The sequence below is a fragment of the Bactrocera neohumeralis genome, chromosome 2 (genome assembly GCF_024586455.1).
Source record: "Bactrocera neohumeralis isolate Rockhampton chromosome 2, APGP_CSIRO_Bneo_wtdbg2-racon-allhic-juicebox.fasta_v2, whole genome shotgun sequence".
Lineage (NCBI taxonomy): Eukaryota > Metazoa > Arthropoda > Insecta > Diptera > Tephritidae > Bactrocera > Bactrocera neohumeralis.
Window position 1 is genome coordinate 3974366 of NC_065919.1, and position 20415 is coordinate 3994780.

General features: G+C 32.4%; 1 protein-coding gene across 15 annotated transcripts in view; it reads left to right on the plus strand.

The window, feature by feature from the left end:
* LOC126751157 (chloride channel protein 2) overlaps positions 1 to 20415 on the plus strand; it is a 49006-nt gene that overhangs the window by 17739 nt on the left and 10852 nt on the right. For 2 of the 15 annotated variants that reach the window (XM_050461189.1, XM_050461190.1), the window contains exons 1-5: positions 1912 to 2292; positions 3479 to 3957; positions 14991 to 15098; positions 16967 to 17132; positions 17213 to 17341. In XM_050461189.1, the coding sequence (XP_050317146.1) occupies positions 3628 to 3957; positions 14991 to 15098; positions 16967 to 17132; positions 17213 to 17341 (733 nt within the window). In that variant the 5' untranslated portion in view covers positions 1912 to 2292; positions 3479 to 3627. Of the gene's footprint in view, positions 1 to 1908; positions 2293 to 3478; positions 3958 to 6573; positions 7053 to 7357; positions 8748 to 14990; positions 15099 to 16947; positions 17133 to 17212; positions 17342 to 20415 lie in introns of those variants that run through there. The other 13 variants (XM_050461185.1, XM_050461192.1, XM_050461193.1 and 10 more) reach the window with 12 other exon arrangements.

The window sequence follows — 20415 nt, forward strand, 5'->3', positions numbered from 1 at the left end:
TTGTTCGTCGAGAGAGGGAACTGCTTTTTAATTCCCTACCGAACAAAATGTAGCACCTGCTGGCAAGAGAAATTCTGCGCTTGACCTCCAGGCTTAGATTATTGGTGGAATTTATGCTGGTTCCGAGATATACAAAGTCCTTAACCTTTTCAAATTTATAGCTGACAACAGTGATATAGTTTCCAAGAGGCGACGAATCTTTGTATGTGGCCCCCAGGTACTTTATCTTATGAGCTTTGCAGGGATACCAAATTTAGGTATGGCGTCGAATAGGTAGCTCCTATCAGTGCTGTCGAAAGCGGCTTTGAAATCGAAAAAAAGGGGATGGGTGTCGATCTGTTTGTAAAGAGTCCAATAGGTTTATTTACAATGGGCTTAAGTCATTCGCACAAACTGTCGAAAGAACCTTTTATGCGATAGTTGCAGGATCTCCCTTCTTGTGGATAGGGCAAAATACATTCCACCCATTTGGCATGTATTCATCCGACCAAATCATACTTAGCAGCTGGAAAATGTGTCTCTTCAACACCTCGCTGCTGGCTTTAAATAGCTCAGCCGGTAATCTATTGGAGCTTTGTTCTTCTTAAGCCGCCGTAGTGCAGTTTTCACCTCGTTCTGGTCGAGTGGCGGAACAACAATGTATTCTTCTTCGTCCGTCGCAGTACTGCTTCCGTCATTTAGAAGGTTCGAGAAGTATTCCCTCCACATTTCGAGTGTACTCTGTGTGTTTGTTGTCAGATTTCCTTTGCTGCCTTTGTATAAGCCGGCCCGGACTTATGTAAAACCATTTGTTTGCTGCCTTAATTTGTCATAAAATTTTCGTGCCGAACTTCTCTGCTAGCGAGTATCTCAAGCTCTTCGTATTATTCCTTGATTTTAAAATCGCTTCAAAGCTTTTAGACCCCGCTCTTCATTGTTAAAAAATATTTATCATTTGTTTATGTGCTTTAAATACCATTACCTGTCATCTTAATCCAACTAATCTCTGAAAAAATAAGTCGGCTCTCTCAAGCTTGGCATCTCTGACATATTCTTGATAAAGTGAGAAGTACACATTAAAGCAAATACCAGCAAACTACCATGTGAGTAGGGGGTGAGGCGCTCGATTAATATTTCATTCTCCTATGTTGTATGTGGAAGAAGAGCCGCTATGTAGTATATGGTGGCTATAAGATGAGTTAAGAACAGTTTATGAGTAAATAAGCTTCATTTCATTTCATTTTAGCCGGCATGCTGATATTAAATGAAGGCGTTTGCGATACGCTTACAATTGGACTCAAGTAATACACATACATATGTACATACTACGCGTAGAAATATATAGTAATAGTATATGGTTTGCGATGAGCGCATCTAAGATATGGATGCACGTATATATGTATGTATATTATAATAGTTTCATGTGCCTACATATGCACAGTTGCTTGGAGAGTGACCGGTTAAAGTAGTAAATTGATAAATTTATGAAATTAAGCTGCAATCTTTGTTTCGCATGCTTTACACACAACACACAACCGTATACATACATACACTTGTAGATACTTTTGAGGCAATTTGAAGCATTTTATGTGTTTGGTGACAAGCGCGCAAGTCGCTGATCTCCATTCATATGTACATACTATGTTGTATATAATGAAGATGTTTGTGCGCCTCTCTAGTAAGACTTTCTGCGCCTCATGAGTGATTCTTGTGCCTGGCTTGAGCATTTTTAAGCTTGATACTCAGTTGCGCACAGTTAATCTTCATTTATAACAGCTAATGAACAGTCCGAATGATCATTTAGGTTGAATATATACTTAGATATAAAAAATGTATATATAGTTGTAGTATGTGGCAAGATCTGATTAAGGTTAGTTTAAAATTTAATGGATCTTTTTGTGGTATTGCCTTCGACACACGATTTCGTAGCGATCACATTTCAGTTGAGTGCGAAACGTCGCGACGTCCATTTCTACTCGATACATCGACACATATCGGATACCTGGTGGCGCTGTGTGGCCAGTTGTGACTTAGTGAAAAGTCCTCTTCAAACAAACCGTTGTAACTGTCAGTGAGATTTTCTGAAGGAATAATCAAAATGTTCGGTGACTAAATTAGTACCTCGTGACCTTTAATAGCTCAGCTTTATTGTATACTGATCTGTAGGTTTATGTGTATGCGTGCGCGCGTGTGTGTTTAATGACGCATTGTGTACAAATTGCCGGAAATATTTAATAGAGACAAATTAGCACATTGCAAAATTTGAAGCTTCAGTCCGAAGTCTCGAAGACCGAACACCACTATTTGCTGCAAGTATGCACAACGATTGAGCGTGACGAAGATTTCGTGGCGTTATTAAATCATTAAGACGCAGCTGTAATTGCGAAAGCGTGGCAACATTTAATGCAAAAAATTTCAATTAGCAACTTAGACTGGAATTTAGAATGAGAAAAACGGCCATTGCATATAAAATAAAGGATTTCTATCGGACGGAAAATTCCTTTTTTTGAAGCTTATCATGAAATTTTCGTTTAAAAATTAAAAAAATAATATTATAAAAAAGTTAAAAAAAATTTATATTCATTATGTACAAAAAAAGTTAAAAAATATTTGAATAAATTTACTATTTGCAAAAAAAATGGAATATATATCTACATATGAATGAAACATAAAAACTATATTGTGTAAAAAAAGTTATCTGTATTATACAAATATGCATATATAAAATACCGAAAACTTTAAAAAATGTGTTTAATCGATTTTGTTTGTACGTGTTGAGTACTATATATAGCAAAAATCCCCAAAAGTCTAACTTTGCTAAAACTTACCATGAGTAGTTGTTGTAGTTTTTAAAACATCTTGAAATCAACTTTCAAAAATTTTCGCAAAATTTGCTGCTCCAGTCAAAGTCAATACTTTAGCATAAAGTTGTATCAGTCATATACCGACATCCGGTTGTCTTGGGAGCACCTTTCGATTAGCATTTCTCCTTCGTTTCTTCTACTCATCATTACTACAACAACTGTTTATTACAACAAATCGTTTCTATTACAATTAAAATTTATGAAGAGTTCAAATACTCGGCAATATTAGCCAAGTATTGTCATTACGAACGTCCATCAATTTTTTAACGGATGACTTGGAGTTCGAAATGAACAAAAGATAATCTCCAAAAATATTTTTTTATGTTAAAAACACAGCTTTCAGCTCTATGCATATTTATACTTAAAAAAAAGTAGATCAAACTTTCCTGCTAAAATCTCAAAAATAATTGATTCCACGTAGTCTATACACCTTCGGGTTTTCTTCTAAGGCGACCTTCATAAATGTAACTTTTTTCAAGCGTGCTTGACTACAATGAACTCATGCTTGGCAATTCTTTTAACTTCGAACAATAATCTGCCAGCTTTTCGTAAACTTTGGAAATCTTTTCGTACTCCTTAACTTCGGTCCAATCATAAATACAAAATATTCATAATTATCTTTGATTTTTTATTAGCATTCACATCAAATCTTAAAGAAATATACGAAATTCAAAACCGTAAAGAACCAATAGAAAACAAAAACAAACAATTTCTAGAAAATAATGCACAAACAATAACCCACAATCGAGTGATAATTAGCTTACATTAATAAACAAGCAAAAAAATGGTTTACCTCGCCAGTCGTCACCCGCACGCACGCGACAGCGAGTCACGCATGCGCGAACATCAACGCGAACCACGCTACGACGAAGAATTCGGCGAAGAAAATGTTGAAGTCGTCGACTCGGAATGGGCTGACTTCGAAAAGTTTCTGCGTCAATTTCGGCAGCGACGCAACAGCACCATCTCCATGGAGGAGGAGTTGCGACGGGTGTCAAAGCAACCGAAAATCAAATCGCAAGCCTTCTATCCATGCCCACCGCCAGCTGATCATGGGCGTGATTCGGATTCATCTTCGGATGACGATGATCCCTTCGGATATATTGATACCCTAGTAAGCAAATGAGCATGTTGTTTCACTTTTTTTTGTAGAGTTTAAGTATAAATGAATGAAGCATGCTTTTTGAATAAGTGTAGTGTTTAATTATGTAGTTATAATATTCCGTTATGTGTCACAGGAAATAAATATTATAATGGTAATTTTTCATAGTCAACGAAAAGTCTTTTAAGACCGAAGAAAAGCTTACAAATACCTAGAGTTGCTCGTGGGATATACATAAAATAGTATAAAACCTTGTTTACTCACACTTCTTTTAATTATTTTCCAATTAACACAATTTTGAGCCGGAACCGGATGCAATCATACAAATGATCCTTCAATAGTTCATTGATTGTTCAAATTCTACAAAAATAGCAAAGTAAACAAAAATAATTAAATTCCCAAAAAAAGTAAACTTATTTAGCTAATCTCAAAATCCCAAAAAAAAGCAATAACAAATAATGCCGATAAAAATATTTCCATAAAAGCTTCCCACAAAGCATTTCGGCATTTCTATTGACTGACAATCAGCTTGACAGACAGGCATGCAGATGAGCGCAGTAAGTGGCGCTGATATGCTTTCCGCGTATAATTCTGACGAGTTTTCTAAAATATACACACACACACATAAAAGAACTGCAAATTTATATCGCTGGCACCCTTCCTATCTCCGGTCATACGCGAAAACTTTAACATTTATAAATTTTTTTCTCGCGAATTCCCATCATTAACACTTCTACTCATCTTTTGCTCATAATTCTACTCATTTGCTGCTCATATTTGTCGATTTGTCTGCGCAAACATTTTCCACATTGCCCATCTATTTCGTTGCCTCATCTGTCCATCGCTCTTCAACGTCCATCTGTCTTCACAGCGTCTGCTGTTTATTAAGCGCATGCTTCTTCATCTGCAACCGCTTCTGCTGACCTCATGCTGCCCCGCTCACCCGCTTGTTGCAGTTGGCGCGGCCAGCTCGTGGGCTTGGCGTTCTTTTATACCGCCTTGTGGTTATTTTATGTTAAAAGCAAAATATATAAACATAAAAAATAAATGTGCTGACCATTCATGAAATATTATTTATAATCGGATTATTCAAGCTGCTGGTTTGTACGCAAAGCGAGTGCTTTGAAGCTTTCTCATTTGTCCATTTAGTATATTATTTCTTGCAAATATCAGAAATAGCTTTTTTAACAGTCTTCAGACCCTAGCATATGCCCATATTGGCATATATCTAGTAGGTTAGGGGAAAAAGATGGACGCACTTGATATGTGGACTTGCTTGGTCAAAGATGGGTGACCAGACTTAAAGTATTTTCTACTAATTTTCTACTTTTTGTGGGTGCCAGTATCGTACCTAGACAATTTTTAATGAAATAAGTAGTTACAGAGTTAGTATAGTTTTAAGCGCATGTTTCGTCATTTAAAGGTGAGAAAAGCTCCATAGCGCTTCTTACTTAGTTAGCTTCAGAGTCTTTGCTTTTAAGCCGCCATAAAAAGTACTTGCTTTCTTTTCTTGTTCGATTAAAAAATATATGATTTATGTAAAATTTGATGATAAATCGTACCTAGACAATTTTTAATGAAATAAGTAGTTACAGAGTTAGTATATAAGCGCATGTTTCGTCATTTAAAGGGGCATATCTTTTGTTCGATTAAAAAATTTGATGAAAAGTATAAAATGGTCAGCTGATTTGACAAAAGTAAATCTTTTTGCCAGCAACCGTTATGTTTTAATTGAACAGCATTTCAGTGTCAAGCGATGCAAAAGCACAAATTTTACTGTTACCTCCTTGGATTGAAAAGTTTTGACGTAATTTAGCATTGTAATTTAAATAATGACATTTTTATTATTCTGACTACGATTGCCATTAATTTTGACGTAATGAAACCCGCGGATATCTTTTTGCAGGGACAATTTTGCACCGACCAGAATTTGAAGCAATTTCTATAATTATACTTTTTTGAATTATTTAAGTTACTAATGACGTTCTTTAATTTGTATGTATAACTTTTTCTTTATTTACTCAAAGACAGCTGAGAAGATACTGTTAAAGTTAGTCTCATTTTATTGGTACCAGTTAAAAGATATAAACATTCTCCCTGATAAAAGGTGTTCCAATTAGTTTCAAGCTGAGGAGAACGTTTTAAAAAGCTATCGCTTTTAACTCACAGTGCTCAAATAGTCATTTCGAAATAATTTTCTGTGCGAAACAGTGATTTTGTTAAATCAAACACTCATATATATTTTTTTGGTTAAAAAAATTAATTTATTTGTTAAAAAATACTTTCTCAGCTATCTGTAAAAAAAATGTGTTTGTTAAAAAATATTTTTTTTTATATTAAAAGTACTTAAATTTATACATGATAGCTTAATAATCAAAGTGCCAAAATCAAAAATGTAAATTTTCAAAAAAAATCTTTAAACACCTGTCATTTTAGACATGCTTCAAAAGCTACAAAAAGCTCGTATTCGTACACTTCATTTACCAATTCAATTTAGCACACATTCTTGTTCATATCCACCACACCTGGTCACCTTAAAACAATGGAATAAAGGAAACCACCAACTACAAGCAATTTTCAATAATCCCATTCAAGTGAAAAAGCTTTTCCCCGTTCAGTTTTCAAAAAGTTTTCGCGAACGTTAGTGCGACGATCAATTGAATTGCCATTCGTGCGTCGTGCTTAATTCTGGGAAAATTTAATATTTTTGGGCTATCAAAGCTAACGTTCATTAATAATTAATATTATATTTGTTTAATATGGAAATTCAAACAAAATTATGAAACCATTGATGTATAAATAACTATGACAAGGAAATGGTTTAGAAAATGTGGTTAGCAATTTCATTAGTATAGTGATTTTAAAGGTTGCCGAAGAAGAAGAAGAAAAGTAGAAAAATCCATAATGAATAACATAAAATCCATATTTTCTCTTTAGCAAAATATAGTGGAAATGGGAAAAAATTTAATATATTAAACGTGTGTCGATATGTGTATAAAATAGTAATAAATTTATAAAATAGTGGTTAAAAATCATAATTCAAAACAAAAAGAAATTACTATAATAAGTGAAAAATAAGTATTCACGTCACATACACGAAACGGCAGGTATTAATGAGTGTAAACGTGTGTATATATAATATGTCATAAATTATAGTTGAGCGCAATAGCAAATTACTGCTTTGAAATTGTGCAAGCGTTTATTAAATAAATAGAAAAAATATTTATTAAAAAATAATTATTAAAAAATATTGATTTTTAGACCAAAAGTGAAAATTTTAATAAAATAAAATTAAAATAAAAAAATTGAAATTAAAATAAAAAATAAAAATTAATAAATTAAAATAGTGCTTGGATTGTGTGTAACAGTATGCAAAATAACTTTACGTAAAAATTTTAAAATTCAAATTTAATCAAAAATTTGGTAATCACAAAGATTAATGCTCTCCAAATATTACACATTAAATGAAATAATTAAGTGTTAAGTCATACAATACATTTCTGCATAAAAAAATATATATTTTGTTTGTAAATTGATCACAAATAAACGTAAAATCCATCAGATCTTGCTCAAATACTGCTCAGATACTAACTATAGCGCCTTCTCTCTCCCCTTTTTCCGCAAAATATCTCGCAAAAAACTTACTCAGCACAAAATGCCTACGATGCGGTGCCTGACAAATTTCTAAAACAACAAACACAATAAATTTCAACATCAAATATGAATCAGTCGCCTTGACGCCGAGCAGCTGCAGCCGAGCATATTATGGCCACAAGCGACAAGGATCGCCTTCGACCAGAATGCCAACGAGGGGTTACACTGCGACAGGGTTATGCGCCTGGCACCAAGTACACTGACAATGTCTTCAGCGGCTCAAGGGCTAGAGGGCTAGAGGCGAGTGCGCGTGTGACGCGTCGCGATGTTGTCGCCGCTGACCGCCAAATGCGCATTTCACATTGAGGCAAACAGTGTCGGTGATATTTCGCAAATAACTTAATGCAAAAGACATCTATGAAATATGAAGAAATGTGTGTGAAATATTATGCGCAAGAAAAAATTCGTGAAATTCGAATGTAAAGTACATAGAAAGCAGACAAAAGGCGAGCAAAAGATTTAATAAAGTCTCGCCAAAACGAAACAAAAATAAAACACACACATGCCCGTGAAAATTCTTAAAAACAAAAAACAAATACAATAACATAAAATAAAATAAAACAAAACAAAACAATACGTGTGTACTCATAAGTGAGACACATTTGAAACATTTGCTTGAGCCGTGTCTACCTCATTTGCAATAAAACTTTGCGCATTGCTGTCGTCACGTCGTCGTGTCACATCATTATTTTCGGCCTGCGCGCCGGTTACCAACGCCAGCAGCAAGCAACACTTCTTTGCCTTGTGCCAACAACACACATTCACCTTGCACTATAGCTGTTTTGCTCAATTTATTTTGTTCGTATTCAGCATTTGGTTTCGCAGCTCTTCATTTTTGTTGTTATTACCAATTTTGTTAGTTTTGTTCGTGCAGCGCATGCGCTGCGGCGCATCAATCGCCCCGCCACATGTTCGACTCGGATACCGACGATGAATATATCCGCGAGTATGCCTTTGAGCCGGAATTGCTGATCAATCGCGATGATTATCTTAAACGCGAGGAACAAAAGGAGAAGGAGCAACGGGAGGCGATTAAGCGACGCTCCTCGTTGCGGCGCAAATCGCAGCGCAAAGCTAGCGTGGATAGTTATGATAGTGGTGGACAGCAGAAGAATCAAATTGATGTCGAAATCGAGGCATTCTATTATGTAAGTGTATGCGAGGGTTAGGATCATCAGGAAATTTACTCTTTACTCTTTCAAAGCTATGATTTAAATGAAGCAATAATAATAGTTTCAAATATTTATTTAAAAAATATTTTTTTGGTTTTCTACACTCACACATAATTCTCTCTTTGACCTCCAAGAGTTGTGATATACATACCGTCACCTAAAATGCAAAACAACGTATCATCAAAAAAAATCGAAAATCGCTCTCAGATATAATAACCAGTACATAACCATTTTATAACCAAAACTCAAATTTTGTTTCAATATGAGTTGTGCCATATTTTCCAAACTTGTATTCTGACAACTTTTTGTGTAGACTTTCGCTTTCCGCTCAAATTTTTAGGCGTTGTGTGTTAAGATCAAATATAAAATTTGAAGACAGATATTTACTTTGCTATTCTTCAAAACTCTCCATATTTTGTTTTAACTCAAAAAATTTAATAGTAAGATATATGACTCTTAAATTACACTTCTTTTATATTTACTGAATTAAAAATAATCATATCAACCCTTCTATTGCATGCATTCATTCCTCATCTTCCATTGACTTGCTTTGACCAATAAATTAAATGTTGTTTATATTTATGTATATACATATAAAAAAAATATTAGCAGCAAACATAATTTTTTATGGAAATAGGAATTTAAATACACTTGACCGAAATAACATACTCAAACGTAAATATAAATAAACAAGTCGTTTATTTATACAGCGGTCGTAAGCCAAATCTCGAAGCAAATCACTTAAAAATGCATAATTTCCGATTTGAGTGGCGACTAAAGGCAAAAATGCTCCAGAATATGCTGAAAGAAAAATATATGAATTCAGTATGTATTTTTATCTGTAATCCAAAATTTTTTTTAGCATGCATTACTAAGAAGCTGTAAAGCTGAACAATTTTCAAAAGAAAACAGTTAAATATGTGCCTTCAGAGAACTTGCGGCATAGTTATTAGCTAATGACCAAATTTTTTTTACGATTATAAACATAAGTTTGGTCATTTACCATTATATTATAATGTATATAGAAGCACTGTGGCGTATACGTAACCACTTCCTATACCAATTTCAATGCAAATAAATTAGGCCGTTGTTAATAAAAGGCATTACAAATAAAAACTATTTCATATATTGCCGTTCCATTATTTTTTTGAATGCAAGTGCATATGCCGCATTCTTTGTTTTTCAAATTGGGAAGTAAATTAAAAATTTTTCCGCTGTAACTGACTTACAACTCAAATTATTGCTGTTTCAGTGTAACTTTTTTCCTAAAGCTGACAAGTTTAACTCAGCATAATTTGAAATAAAAGGTGCTTGGAGACTGTCAAGAAGGCAAAACTATTCTAAAATTAGCCCAACAACAACTCATTCATGCATTCATGTATGAATATAAGTTCTTCGAGTGCTAGAATTCCATTCTACAAATATATTTAAATATTATTTTTCCATCTTGTGTACCTAACCAAAATTTTGTTTTGTAAATATTTATTAGTTCACATGTATGTATACTACCATATAAACGCAGGCTTACGTTCCCCCAATAATTTTCTATAGTGCATGTCTCCATGCTTACTCAGCTGCTTACAATTTGAATGCATTACACAACTCTTTTTAATTACATGCATTGTTGTTAATTGCTATGCACATATTTACATGTCTAAATTAGCTTAAAACAAAAAGTTGCTTTAATTTACATTTATTAGGGAGTGTGGAATAGTTTTCTAGTTATAAGTAAATTTCTTAGTGACTGGATTATAATGATATCAGCAATTTTGCGAAGTATGAAATACTTTCTGTAGAATTAGTAAGAAACTCGTTTGTATTTTTTTCACATATTATTTTGATATACTTTATTTTGATATTATTTTTTTATATAGGTTTATATTTCAGTATATTTTTTATTTTGCTTTATTTATTTTATCTTGATTTAATTATTCAACTTTTATTAATTATAAGTTTACGTAGTTAAATAGTGTTTACTTAATCATCGCCAACAGAGTTTTGTATATAATATATATAAATAAACACATACATATATATAGATTTTTACGTACTTCCTTGCCCATTCAGCGGCTGTGCTTTATAAACAAATGCTTTCCCAATGCCTTTCTAGCGCTCACAGCACTATTATAGCCATATACAAAGTTTCGTTTGCGCTTACGTGCAGCACACTTAATTGCACTCACCACACACTTATCCGCCACTTCACAATCTCTTACAAATGCACTAACACACTTACACACTTTCTACATATAATTGCCAATTCAGCTAATTTCATTTTACGACAAATTATTTATGCCCCCCATTTAATGCAGCTTCTTTCAACGCTTCGCTGCGATTACGGCGGCAACGCATTGAGTTATTTGTTTTTGTTATTGCACTACAGCAGCACAGGTGGCGGGTTGAAGTGGCTGCTTAATGGCTGTTTATGTGCCAATAGCTACACTTATCGGCCGCATTTGTAAATTTGCTAATTACCGTTTTAATTATGTTTTGTGTTGTTTGCTGTTTACTTTCGTAAAATTTTAGCTACATAAAATGCGGTTTCCCGTTTGAATTGTTTAGTTTTATTAAGGAAAAAATTAAAGTAAAGAAACCAGTTCGCGCTTTATTTTTGGAATACTAAAATTATAATAAAATTTGTTTGAAAATTATTTTCAAATATTTATTAAAATATAATATAGAAGAGAGGCAAAATATACATAACTTAATTTTATTGAATAGAAAAGTCTCTAAAAAATATACAAAACTAAATTATATTGAAAAAAAAACCTAAAACAATTCAAAAAAAAAATTAAAAGCTTTAAAAAAATAATTCTTACTTTTTTCACTGTTACTTTCAATTACTTTTATTTTTTTCTGCCTAATCATACGTCACAAACAAAGTAATTAATAATTAAAAATAAAATATAGTAAAAAATATATTATTTAGTTCGTAAAAGAAGTTAAAAAAAATAATGTCTCATAGTTATTTTAAAAATTAATTATAAATTAACGAAATCAAACTGAAATTGAAAAAAAAGTCAAATCGAAAATTTTTTTAATTTTAATTTTGTCACTTCTCACGCAAAAAAATATGTTTTATAATTATTTTAAAAACAATTATAAATGAACGAAATTGAAAAAATAATCAAATTGAAATTTTGTTTTTAAAATTTTAAATTTTTTAGCGAGTTTTGTAATTACACATTTTTGATGTTTAACATATAAAAAACACATTTAATTCAGCTTAACTTAGTAGCTTTCGAAAATGGCATGAGGCTGGTTGGGGCGTATGAGTAACCTTTCAATCATAAAGGCAGATGTGTGCATATTTTTTACTAAACGCTCAAATAAATATTATTTAGTTGTTAAGCACACGGCGTAAGCATAGCAGTTGTATTTAACTTTACCTGAAGCCAAACATAATATTTTCAATGTTACACGGTGTAGTTAATTAAATTGCTACAAATAACGTGCAGTTAATATTTATTTGCGCGCCACTGTACACATATTTGTATTTTTAGCAATAATATTTTGTACTTGACTTTGTTTCTCTTATTTTGTTTTATTATTTTTATTATATACGCTGTTTTGTTTTCTTTTTCATCGTCGCCAATGAAACAAAATAAATTCGAAGTGTTGCCAATATTTCTTGCATGCTTGGTAAAAATAGATTTTCGTCTAGCAGCAAGTCTAGCTAGCGGTAAATAATATTTTTGAAGTAAAAACAAATGAGACAAACAAGACACACGAGAGAGATAAAGAGCAAATGGCATCGGTGTACTCGCGCCCATTTGAGTGACAAAGCAAAAACGCAGCCTTCAAGTGAGACAGACAAATGTGTGACGGACACTTGGAAACGGCCGCACCATGAGAGACTTTCGGCAGTCTTATGTAGAGCAAGCAAATAATTTTAAGAAATTTGTATTTATTTTATTTTTGTATCAGACTGGGAAAAGCGAAAATACTTGTATTTTTTTTTTATGTATTCTAATGTAACACTATAGTTTTCATAAGGTTGTTGAAAATGAATTATTTACACACTTTGGAAATTCGTTTACGCAGTATTACGCATCTATAAAACCATATATTTTCATAAGTTCTTCAAGACATCTAGGTTCATATATTTCTTATAAGGAAACGTCTCATAATGTCGATTTGTTATTTACAAGCCTTTGAAATCTTATACAAACTCATTTCGTCAGATTAAGCCAAGACACACACCTAAAGTAAAAAGGGAAATTCAGTCAGACTCCTAGTTTTTTGATGTTTTTTTTTTATACTCTCGCAACAAGTTGCTAAGGAGAGTATTATAGTTTTGTTCACATAACGGTTGTTTGTAAGTCCTAAAACTAAAAGAGTCAGATATGGGGTTATATATACCAAAGTGATCAGGGTGACGAGTAGAGTTGAAATCCGGATGTCTGTCTGTCCGTCCGTCTGTCCGTCCGTCTGTCCGTCCGTCCGTGCAAGCTGTAACTTGAGTAAAAATTGAGATATCATGCTGAAACTTGGTACACGTATTTGTTGGCTCCATAAGAAGGTTAAGTTCGAAGATGGGCAAAATCGGCCAACTGCCACGCCCACAAAATGGCGAAAACCGAAAACCTATAAAGTGTCATAACTAAGCCATAAATAAAGATATTAAAGTGAAATTTGGCACAAAGGATCGCATTAAGGAGGGGCATATTTGGACCCAATTGTTTTGGAAAAGTGGGCGTGGCCCCGCCCCCTACTAAGTTTTTTGTACGTATCTCGGAAACTACTATAGGTATGTCAACCAAACTCTACAGAGTCGTTTTCTTTAGGCATTTCCATATACAGTTCAAAAATGGAAGAAATCGGATAATAACCACACCCACCTCCCATACAAAGGTTATGTTGAAAATCACTAAAAGTGCGTTAACGGACTAACAAAAAACGTCAGAAACACTAAATTTTACGGAAGAAATTGCAGAAGGAAGCTGCACCCAGGCTTTTTTTAAAAATTGAAAATGGGCGTGGTCTCGCCCACTTATGGACCAAAAACCATATCTCAGGAACTCCTCGACCGATTTCAATGAAATTCGGTATATAATATTTTCTTAACACCCTGATGACATGTACGAAATATGGGTGAAATCGGTTCACAACCACGCCTTCTTCCAATATAACGCTATTTTGAATTCCATCTGATGCTTTCTCTGTATACATTAGGAACCAATGATGATAACGGAATAAAACGTTACACAAATACGGTATTTGAAAAATATGTAAATAACGGATAATGAAATCTCGATTATCACTTTATCATGCGAGAGTATAAAATGTTCGGTGATACCCGAACTTAGCCCTTCCTTACTTGTTTTTTGATGTTGTTATTAAGGCTCGTAACCTTTCGTAATATCAGTCAGTCAGCTAAGTTGATCAATGTCCACTGTGGCACCTATCCTTGGCTTAACCATGAGATTGATCTTTAACACGATTCCATCAATATCATTCGTATCATATTCATCTACACTAAAAAAGTTGATTCAGTTGGCTTTGATTTCCTTCTGCTTAGTTCTCGAAAATTCAAAAGAAAAACTTGAAAGGCAATTAAGCAAAAACCCGCTCATAGAAAGCCTTATTAGCTCTTTTAGAACAATCCTATATTAAGGAACTCAGGAATTTTTTCCTACACATACAATTTGATACCTTTTGAAAAATATATTCGAAATTTACTTTAAAATCAAAGACTTATATATTTAACAGGGTTGTATACAAAATATGGCTTGACTTAACGTAAATAAAATTTAAATTGCTTAGCTGTGATTTATATATTTAAATTATGCTCAATTAATAATCGCTCCAATATTAGTTCTTCTAAGTTACTCTTTTTCGGCAAGGTGTCTAATATGATTTCATTTTGTCGGGCCCGATTGACCCTTCGTTTGAGTCTCTTGAGGACTTCTACGTGAAATTGTATGTACTTCAGAAATACAAGCGAATACTAAACACCAATTATTATTTTGATAAGACATTTGGCACTGATGTCACTGACGGTCATACCAACTTTGAAAAAAAAAGATTTCGATGAATGGGGTTTTGCGGAAAATTTAAATTTAAAAGACTTACTTTATAGTTTCTCAATAATATATTTTAAAAGTTTATTTTATATTTAATAAATGTAATATTTCAAAATAGATTAATATTATATGTATATTAATATTCAATAAAATTTAAAAAAATACTGAATAATTTCCAATTTTTTTAACACAGATGTATGGCCGCTATACCAAAGATTTAGGAGAATTTGCCAAAGATGAAGCCAGAAAACTCAAATTACTCGAGAAACGCCGAAAGCAAGAAGACAAACAAAGGAACAAGGTAAACAAACAAGAAAATCTTTCACGCTCAAATAAATGTTATTAATAATTACACATAAATGTCTTAATTGCATGCCATAAAAATATTTTCAAAACACTTCTTACGCAATGATTGAGTGCAAAATAATTACAACTGAATGAGAATAAATTTACGGGAATTTGATTTTTAAAGGTAAAGTTGTTGTAAATAAATATTTGAATTACAGTCTTAGCTATTTTATGAGCTACTTTTTCATGGTAGAAATAGATATTATTTGGTTCATCATGCTCAATATCTCAATATTAAGAGGTTACATAGGTTTTTCTCGTGTAAAAAACCGAATTTTTCCAACTTATTTTTCTCACATAAAAATTAAATATTTTATAAGAACTTTTTATTGTTACAAAAATACACTACAAAATAAACAAAAAAAATTCTGAAATTTTTGGAAAAAAATATTTTAAACTCGGCCATTGCGACGCCATTGCCGGTGACCCCTCCGAAAAAATATGCGCCCACCTTGACACCATTACTGCTTACAGGATCATCTATAGTGGGTAAATACGTATTTTAGTTAAAACCTTAATTTAGAACTTGGACGAAAAAAAACAGAAAATTTTATTTTTGGCAGACATTATAAACAAAAAATTGAAAATTTCAGTGAAAATTTCGCGAAATTTGTTTACAAATAGTTGTAATCAAAAAAAATCCTTCGTCCAAGTCTTTAAGAATTGTATCTCAAAGATCTGTGTAAAATTTCATTAAGATCGGTTGAGTAGTTCTCGAGATATCTTTCCAACCGACTTTAAAAACGCGGTTTCGAGAAAAACGCGTTTAAAGGCGACGCACTTGGCCTAGCAAGCTTTGAGCGCACAAGTTCTCAAGGCTGTATCTCCGAAACTATTACTCGGATCAACTTGAAAATTTAGGACAGTATTCTAGAGTTGAGAATATAATAAGACAATAAAAAATTTTTTTTTAAACCCGTAAACCCATTTACCCTCTTTAGTTCGTTTCTATTGGGAATTAGTAGCTACCAGACTTAAAGTATTGCTCTTCCAGCAAGTAAATTTTCAAGTACTCCAATTATAATAGGTATAACTAATAAAAAATAGATTACTAAAGCATGAGCTGTTACAATTACATTATAAATTTGGAATTATTAGGATAATTCGTCAGCATTTTTGTTGCCTTCTTTACCCATAAAACCGGAATAAAATTATGCAGAGTTTTCACCAAAAATCTATATATCCAAATAGTTGTATATTTTTGCAAACCAGCACGTCGTGCTGTAACGGATCGCATTATTTCAGTTAAAGGCGAGTTCACTTATCAAAAATATAAACTAATAAAACAGAAAATGTTTGACTTGAAGCTTTGCTTTGAATTTTTAAGCACATTTTTCGTATACCCAAAACTTTTTTTTTCGTTTTTTTTTCAACTTGCAAGTTCTTGAGTTTCTTCAATAAAAAATTAAAACTACATGTTCTGGCATGGTCGTATATTTTTCCTTTATACTGTTGTATATTTTTGCATCTATTGTACTTTTTATCTAGCTGAAGACTCTTGTTTTCTAACTTTATTGCTAAAAATACATTTTTTCTTTCCAAACAAGAAAATTTTTTGTTTGTATTTATTTAAAATATATTTACTTAACTTATCCGTATAAAGTCTAGCACACTCTGTACATATTTATTTAAGCACACATACACGCATACATACATATATACAAATATGGTAACAGCAAATCGATTATAAATTATGCTGCCTAAGCATAGGCGCTTACTGCACCCTCGCTTTAACCCTTTTGTAGTCACTAGTATTTGTTTGTGTTTATCCAAATTTGAACGAATCGTTTATAAAGCAGCAGTGCTGGGAAATATTTACAGGAATTGCTGGGCAAACGTTCGTCGCGCATGCTAAAAGTCTCATCATGGATATGGAAACGTACATTTGCGCGCCTCGGCGAAGATTGGGTATTCTTAGCGCTGCTGGGTGTCATAATGGCCTTCGTATCGTATGTGGTGGACAAAGGCATCAATGTTTGCACAAATGGTTGGTTGGTCTTCTAATTTATTTTCTTTAACATACCATAGTATTTTGCATTGACAACAAATTGTTCTGTTATTGTTTAGCGCGGGTGTGGCTCTATCGCGATCTCACCTCCCAGCCGATCACACAGTATTTCGCGTGGGTCTCACTGCCGGTCTGTTTGATACTCTTCTCAGCCGGCTTTGTGCATCTCGTTGCGCCGCAAAGTATAGGTGAGTTGTTGAACTTGCATAATAAATATTTGTTAATGCAAAATAATGGTTGTTGAATATATTAACAATGACTTATTAATGAAACAATTAGCATGCTACTATTACTAAAATAAATATAGATAAGTTTGCATGTATTATTTTTTATACAATAGTAATTTTAAACGCTTATATTATATTATACTATGTTTTGTTTGATTTTCGCTTATTTTATTTAAGTCTATTTAAGTTAATTTATTTTATTTTTTTCTTTGAAGACTTTATTCTATTATTTTAACCTGTTTTATTTTATATTTTTTAGTTTTATTTTGTTTTATATATTTTTATTTTATTTTATTTTTATTTATTTTATTATATTTTTTTAATATTATTTTATTTTATTTGTAATACGTTTATTGTAATCGAGTTAGTAAAGTGCTTTTAAAATTTTACCCAAATATCGTATTTATTGTATTCAACAAATAGTGTGAAAAATCTCGTTTATTTTCTTCATTTTTTACATTTACATATTTTGTTGCATCTGTTGTTTGTTATGCGTCTCATTGAAGTAAAGTAAATATTCGTTAGTACATAATTAGACAGCTATTAACTGTAGGGTGATAAATAACTGTAGACAGATAACGCTGACTTTTTGCGTGTTTTATTTACCTCTTCCACCTTTTCACGCTTTTATACATTATAAAATTTCACATTTAAATTTATTTGTTAGATTTTCGTACTTACTTACTTTACTTCAATGGTGTAACTAAAGCATACAAAAATTATTTTCAAGGGACTACATATTCTGTGAAGGAATTTTTTTCTTAAGCCATTAAGCCAGAAGTAGGTATCATCTCAGAAGATGAGTTATTAATGTATTTGTGAATTTTTCGAAGAACGTAAATTTGCAAAATAGCTTGGGGAATTTCTAAGCGCGTTGTGTAGGCATCTGGGTATTCTGAGTACCAGCGAGGCATTTCTGCTAATCCTAAAAAATTAAATGGCAAACCTTACTGAATATACTGACTAATCCGTAAACAAATATGGCCGCCACGAGCTGTGAAAACCACGTGGCGAGGGAGCCCTTAAGGTCTCTGGTCTGTAACAGACATTGGTCAAATCTTTAATATTAAAATTGCTTATCTTATGCCTCTATGTCGCTGCCCTTTGATCAAAATAACATTTACTTCATCTCTCTAATAAATAAAATTATAAAATACAAAATTGCAACAATCTAAAGTTGCGTACATCTTATGGTAAATACATCTAAGAGACTGTTACATACCTTGACACACATTTGTAGGGCTAAACATAGTATTTCCAGTTGTTTGATGGGAACATAAAATTAATTCAGATTTATTTCGCATCGAAAGCGGATTTACTTCATATCTGACTATGATAATTACGATAATTAGCTGTAATTCTTCGTCGAACCTTCAGCTTGTAAAATGATAGCCCGAAATGAATCGATTTAAATGCTGGAAAGCTCTTTTAGATGAAGAATTTATCAATTTTTTTCAGCTCTATTAGTATCTGTTAGATCATACTATGAGTGGCAACAGTAGGAAATTTCTATGCAAAAGACTCATCGACACTTGTGGAAGGATGATTGTTTATAACGAAAAAATTAGCAACTGAGGCAAATCAATTAATTCAAACAATTGTAATGTAATGTAAAATCAATGTTATTAATTTATAATTTTCTTTATGCATATAATAAAATTTTGCTATAAATAAAATAAATAGACTATTATATAAGATATTAATGTTACTTATATATGAATGTATATACACTTAATCATTTAAATATCAGTTTTAAATATAATTTTGTAGACAAATGTTTGTTAACTTTTGTTTAATTTACACAATTTAATTTACTTATGCACATAAGCAAGTATGTATGTACAAGTATGTTTACCGCCGCACGTTACACTGGCGTATTGCCAGCGTGCAAGCAAAAAATATATAAAGAATTAATGGTGAATATGTTTATTGTGCTCACAATTTGCACATTTATTTGTGCCATTATGGGTCACGCAGCATGCAACACCTATATGTAATATCACATGAATACATGCAAACATACAGACATGTATGAAATTTAATGTGCATAAATAATTTTCACGTCCGTTGCGAGTTTAACATCTTCATTTGCGTGTTGTTGTTACTTTGTAAATGTAAATATTAAAGTAGTTGCTGGCAATTGCATTGCTTCTGCAATAATTTCAAAAAAAAAATTGTTGTTCTAGTAGTATAAGCATTTTTTAAGTTTAAAATATATTCGGAGGTTCGGTTGTGGCTGTTAAGAGAGGACTGCTTTAGCATATCGGACCCAAACTTCGAAGCTTTGTCCTTCCTTAGTTAGTGCTATATGGGGACTTGAGAAAGTATCATTCTAATTGTTGAATACAGTTTTGACAAGTTTATTTTAATAACCTCTATTTTTTGCTTTCAACTATTTTTGATTTATTCAAGCGATCCTCTTTGATAACTAAGATTAATTTTTTTAATATATGCAAAGGTAGTTTCTGAGAATTGCTATAATATACAATACTATATGTGTATTATATAATAATTGTCGAACTCGCATCATAATTATTCAAGCCCCCCGATTTCGAAAGTCAAAAATGTGTAAAATATACCAGTACACCTAATACATTTTTGAACTTACGGTTTATCCGGCTTTGTACCTTATATATCGGTTAATATGTGAGTTATTTTTATGAAATTCAGAAAACATCTCTTTCTAATCAGATTGTACCCTTGTGTCTAAAAAGAATAAAACAAAGCCGTTATTCATTCGCCATTTCACTGCTGACTAAAAGTCAAATAGGTCAGTGCATCCCAGCAGCTTAATCTCTGCGACCCACAATATAGTATAAAGTAGTTAGGCAGTATTCTAACCTGCCACTCTGTGTGAACATCTGGTATAACTCTTTACCCTCTAATGCTTGGCGAAGAAAAACGTTAACTTCGGCTGCACCGAAGCGAATATACCCTTCACAGGTGCATTTCTTTTAGTAACTATGTATCCAGTTTGCATGAAAGCTAGGTATATGCTATGGTAATCCGATCTGAACAATTTGTTCAGAGATTAT